General features: G+C 45.0%; 1 protein-coding gene across 1 annotated transcript in view; it reads left to right on the forward strand.

The window, feature by feature from the left end:
• Window positions 1-816: 816 nt before the first annotated feature.
• The window catches only part of PANX1 (pannexin 1), a gene marked incomplete at both ends in the record, with an annotated part of 13663 nt that continues 8724 nt past the window's right edge, over window positions 817-5755 (forward strand). Inside the window, one exon of the mRNA XM_009865292.1 lies at window positions 817-956. Within this exon, the coding sequence (XP_009863594.1) occupies window positions 817-956 (140 nt within the window). The remainder of the gene's footprint in view (window positions 957-5755) is intronic.

The raw sequence follows: 5755 nt of genomic DNA on the forward strand, positions 1-5755 counted from the left end.
CAACTGGTGCCTGTAGCTGGTCAGAGCAGAATTTGCCCCTGAGGCTGGGGCTGGCTAATTAGCCGCTCTAGCTGTCAGTTAGTGATCTTAATTTGAAGCTCCTGAGCAGCTGGAGAGGTGCTGGAAGCGAGTGGGAATGATGATGGCACGCATGTCACTGGGCTGGTGCAGAGCGGTCTGGCGCCCTTTAGAGGTGCTGGAGGCCACGATGGCTCTGCCAGAAGGCAGTCCTTGTTTTCACACGTGTAACCTGAACCCCTCAAAACTCATGCACAGCTTCAGAAGCAGAGAAATGGGCAGCACCCTGGGCCGAACTTGCCCTTGCGTCACTGCAAGGGCTGCTGGGCTGCGGGGACAGTGTGTGAGTCTTGTTTTGAAAAACGTTAAGAGGTAGGTTGTGCATTTGGGAAACACAGCGGCATGGTGGGACATGATGGTAGTTGTTTCCTTGGGAAACCAGCCTTATCTGATCACGCTTTGTATCTGCTGGTTTCCTTTTGGCCAACCTGAGTCAAGCGTGAGTGAGACAGGTCTTGGTTCCCCCCCCTAAACTTAAGAAAACAGGCCTAAAAGACAGGTATTTCTCATACACTGTCTCAACCCTTAGGAGACATCAGAGAGTCCCAGTGAGAGTCTAACCCTTTGAGTGCAGTGAGAATTCCAGGACTCCTCCCTGTGGAGCTGCTGTGCTTTGTTCAATTGCTTACCCTAATAACTTCGGCTGCTGCAAAATCCCGAGTGTCAACTTTTCTTCCTAAACTTGATTTTTTTAAAACTTTTTTTCTTTTTTTTTTAACTTTTGCTTTGTTTTCCCAGGTGCACAGATAAGCTGTTTTGCACCCAGCTCCTTCTCCTGGCGTCAGGCTGCTTATGTGGACTCCTACTGCTGGGCAGCTGTGCAGCAGAAGCAACCATCCCAGAACAACTTAGAAAACATTCCCCTGTGGCTGCATAAAGTAGGTACAGATCTCCTTCTCCTGGAAGAATTGTCCCCATGTAGAGGCCTGCCTTTGCCTCTTTTTTCTTGCTCTTCTTCTTTGCTATAGTCCTTGGCTTTGACTTAACTCTCTATTTTTAGAGAGAATGTTTTCTTTCCCTTACTTCCAAAGAGGGTAGTACTAGAGAAGGTATTTTCTGCTTTTAAATAAAGGATCTGTCATGCTGTAATAACAAATATCACCAGTTATCTGATGCAAGTAATGTTAATGTTGCTGTGTTGCCCTGGAGCTGAGTGCCTCACCTGGCTTTAGCCAGGAACTTTTAAAACCAGGATACAAGACACAACAACTGATGTAATGCTTGTATCAAAAGCTTATTTTAGGACAACAGAGTAGTAAAAACATTTTGTATTTTTATTCTGTTATATCTGAGCAATTGTGCATGGAAACTCATGGCAGAGAGGCATTTTGAGAGAGATTAAATTCATCACCGGTACTGACAGGCTTAACCCTGTCTTCAGCCTGCTCTAGTGTGCTTCCACAGGCTGTTCCCTTGCAAACTGTGAGCTGGCTCCCACTGTTCTGCATAAAGCATCGTCATGTTGAAGGCACAGACTTACTTTATGCATAAGAAGTGCAGTAGGTACTAAGATACTTGGGCTGGCCCAAAGTGGTTAGGTGAGCTTTGTCGGGAGTTACAAACTCTGAGTAAATGCCGTGCCAGTGCCTGCAGCTGACTCAACCCGAGAGGCAGCATCGTCCAGCTAAGGCAGTGCTGGTGCCAAAGTAAGAAATGCTGTTGGAGCTCTGCAAATGTGGGGTGTTAAGTGCTGCCTTCCCCAACATTTTTATTACTTGCCCCAGCAAATAACCCCCCTGGCACCTCGGAGCAGAGAGAACCTGGTGTTAGAGGAAGCTCAGGTCTGAGACCTGCAGTGCCTGTATTTCTGGATTTTGCTGGTGTATCCCATACCTCAGCTTTTATTATCCAGTTGGCTTGTGTTATCTCCTCTGAAAGACTGTTCAGGGCTGTCTCTCATTTGTTTGCTGACTCAAATCACTAAGGATTTACTACTGCCTTCTCCAGTTAGCTCCACTCATAACCTTGACCCAACGATCTTGTGTTTCATGAATATTAAAGTCAGACTTACCGGTTTCCAGCCTGAATGCTTCCTTACTGAGTTAGTGCTCCACTTTGCTTCAGCCAGACATTCCACAGAGGCCAATCGGGGCTGCTGGGACATCTCGCAATGCAGGCGGCTTGTGTGGATGGAAACTCCTCCTTGCAGACCTGGATACGTTGCCGCCCCTTTCTCTCGAGGGAATGACTTCTTGTTACCCAATGCCTTTATTTTGAATTTTGTGCCATAGTCACCTGCTGATAGCTGTAAGTCTCCTAGTTTGTCAGCCATGACTAATAGCTTAAGGAGTCATACTTTTATGATGCAACCCATGTTAATTTGCTGACTGGTGCTGTCGCAGAAATGGATGCAGGGCCCTTCTTCCCACACTTCCTCCATGATAGCTTGATGGTAAGTGATGTTTCCTTGTAAATACCCTGCTGACTGCCCACAAGAAGTGCGTCTGAACAGCTGAGTCAGAGCTTGTAGTAGAGGCTGGGTGCCTCATCTTAATCTCCTAAGCCCATGCTTAGTCACTCACCCTTCCACTGAGCCAGGCACTAGCAGCTGCAGATGCTGTTTGAGGGCCACTGTTAATTAATATCCTTCTAATGGTTGTACATCAACTTCCGTGCTTAACAAGTTCCCAGGGAAGGAGCATTATCACAGCTATTAACACAGAGCTTTAGTTCTCACTGTGGTGGGAACATCTGGAGGTGTTTGGCTGTTGTTTGTACCCAGGGCCAGCAGCTGCCCTGCAGCAGCTTCTGCAGGAAAACAGGGCTTGGGTTGTCTCCTGGTGCTCTGCAAGGTACGTACAACCTCATCGCTCTGCAGATTTTGGCGAGTTAACCATTGTTGGAAATGGGCAGAGCAGCGCCTTTGGGGGAGCACAGTGATGTCAGTGAGACTAAGGAGCCTTGCTAAGCTCAGGTGAGAGTAGGTTAGGCCCCACAGTGCGAGGGCAGGGGTGCACGTAGAGGGACAACAGGGATTATTAGGCCCAATTTTTCCTAAGTTTCCTAAGACGGCTTTTTTCTTCTGCTTTCTGAGCAGTGTTGCTTTTATTTGCAAAGCAGCTCAGCTTCTTTCTAATACTCTGACTCACTTAGCCCCTCACTATATTGACAAGCTAGAAGGTTCCATAAGAAATGCTTAAGGAGCCATTAGATTACAGTTTGGAGGGATTGAGTTGTAGTTGTGATTGAAATGGATGGATTTCCTTGTGCTGTGTCAGAAGTGCTGTCAGAGGTTTGTGTCCTAGGACAGTGCTCTTTGTGGTATAAGAGTGGAGGTAGGACCTTGAAGCTCTTGGTGTAAAGAAACCAACTTGCAGCAACTTGCCCTACTTTTGTTCTGGATGTCTGGTTGCTCTGAAGGATTATCAAAACCAGGTTGTATTTCAGAAAAACTGAAACCTTCCCATTTCCCTTCCATTTAAGAGTACAAGTTTGCACTGTGGATTTTGGTTTTTTCCTACCAATAAAATGTATGTTTCAATTTTGGGCAATCTTCAAAGGCTGAACACCTTTACCTGCTGTTTCTTCTGCTCTGGGAGATCTCTCTCAACACTTGAATTTATCAGTTGGAAGCTTCTTTTGGAGCAGCCACTTCTTGGGTTCCCGGCCTCTCTGGTGGTCTCTGCACTCCCAGAGGGTGCCCAGGGCCTCAGTCCTTGAAGAACAAGATTTTTGAAATTTCCAGTTATTCTGGAATCAGAACTGAATAACCCTTAGCTGAAAGCAAAATGAGTTGTGTACTCCAGTGCACAATTCAAGAAGCAAACTATCTGCAGATAGATGAATGGAAAAAAGAGATTATGGTATGCTCTGCCTATTTTCTTATTTTAACACTAAGATGTCCTCCTCTTTGTCAGTAAAAAAGCTGACAAAATGATTATATAGTTGAGTGTTTTGACAGGACTCATTTTCAGGTTTGTCATTGATGAAATTTAGTCTGATTATGCTTCACTCTTCTGTTGTCTCTATTTTCTTCTGGGATTTTCCATTCAGGCTTAATTCCCTCAAGAGGTTTCTTGTGTGTATCTGAGGTGTCAGAACAGAGATGCTGGTTTATAAAGAACAGTGGTAAAGAGAGACAGTCATGACGTGGGATAGAAGAGTCATGTATTTGCTCCCTCTGAGCCAGTAGTTTGCTTTTTGTCTCTAAAGATAAGTGTTCCACCTGACAATTTATTCTGATAAAGCTTAGCTTGATCCTTAACTGGAACAGAAACAAGCTTTTGGCCATTGAGAGTGGACAGTCCTTGCAGTCTAGTGGAGGAGGAGACCACACTGCAAAGCCTTTTTAATCTGCAGTGCACAGAGAAATTCATACAGACATATGCAGAAGAACAGTGAATATCTTCTTACTGGCTCTTGATAGCCACCAGACATGATAACAACCAAGGAGGTTGAGGAGCAGTTGGACATGGAGTGATGGTCTCTCTCTAGCCCTGAAATCTGGATTGCTAGGATAGAGATGGCGATGACCAAGACACTTGTAGGACTTTTTTTAATGACTCTCTTTTTTAGTCTATTATTATTTGGGGAGAATCAAGGAGGAAGATAAAGGTAAGCAAAGTAGAGGTAAAGGGAGTACACGATTCCTCAGAAGGAGAGGATTAGTATCAGTGTGAAATGCAGGCAAACAACTCATCTGACTGACAGCAGAAAAAAGAGGTCTTCACATGTGGCACAGCAAGGAGAGGTCAGTTGTCTGCGTCAGATCTCTGTAAAAGTGCAGGGAAAGTGTTGCAGGACCTGCTCAAAGCATCGCATAGAAAGATTGGTCTGAAGTCTTTGTATGCATGAAGTGAAACTTATCTTGTTGAAAAAACTCTTTGTAATAGATTTACCATGGGCCTGTGGATTGTTCTTCGAAATACACCAAGAAAACCAAACCCCTGAGGTTCTTCATTTTGTTACTCGATAACAATCATGATTGTATCTGGTTCTCCTTACTCACTGTTTGTATAAAGTCTTAGTTGACTGAAGACTCCACATGTTTCACCTATAAAACCCCATCCAGAGGGATTAAGGGCTGTCAGAGCAAGAAAACCTGAACACAGATTCTTTGAGGGTTTAGACCTTCTCCAGTCACATTAGTCTTACTAATTGAAGCTGCAGGAATACAGTTTTTAAGCTGTATCAAACCAAAAAATAAGTAACAGGTGGGGTATGGTTTGAGATTCACTTTCAGGTCTGGAGGCAGGATAGTATCTCCACCAGAATGATGAGTCACTTATAGTTCATGTTTCTGTCTGTTGACTCAAAAGGAACAGGGTCATATCCAGAGGGTATTCAATACCTTTGCTTCTGGAAACATGTAATTGCTGTTATTAGCCTGTTTGGGGGCCGGTGCCTTTGCTCAGGCTCTTCCTGGTGGCAAACAGAAGTCTGGAACTGAAAAAGCAGTCACTTCACCATGATCTTGCATTTTGGTGAGAAATATTTTCATCTCAAGTGAGTGAAGACACTTCAATGCTTCCTTCTTTGTCGAGTGCTTTATGCCAATGTGTGCTGATCCAGGTGACCACAGAGGACCGTACAATCCTAAACATCCACTGGAGTGACTACGTGACTATTGTTACTGTCCTTGAACGTGCAGAGGTCACCAGTACTGAGGCCATGCTGCTGAGGACGCAGCTGCGCTGGGCAGGGCACGTCTCCAGGATGGAGGATCACCGCCTCCCTA

The sequence above is a fragment of the Apaloderma vittatum genome, unplaced genomic scaffold (assembly GCF_000703405.1).
Source record: "Apaloderma vittatum isolate BGI_N311 unplaced genomic scaffold, ASM70340v1 scaffold6842, whole genome shotgun sequence".
In the NCBI taxonomy this organism is placed as follows: Eukaryota; Metazoa; Chordata; class Aves; order Trogoniformes; family Trogonidae; genus Apaloderma; species Apaloderma vittatum.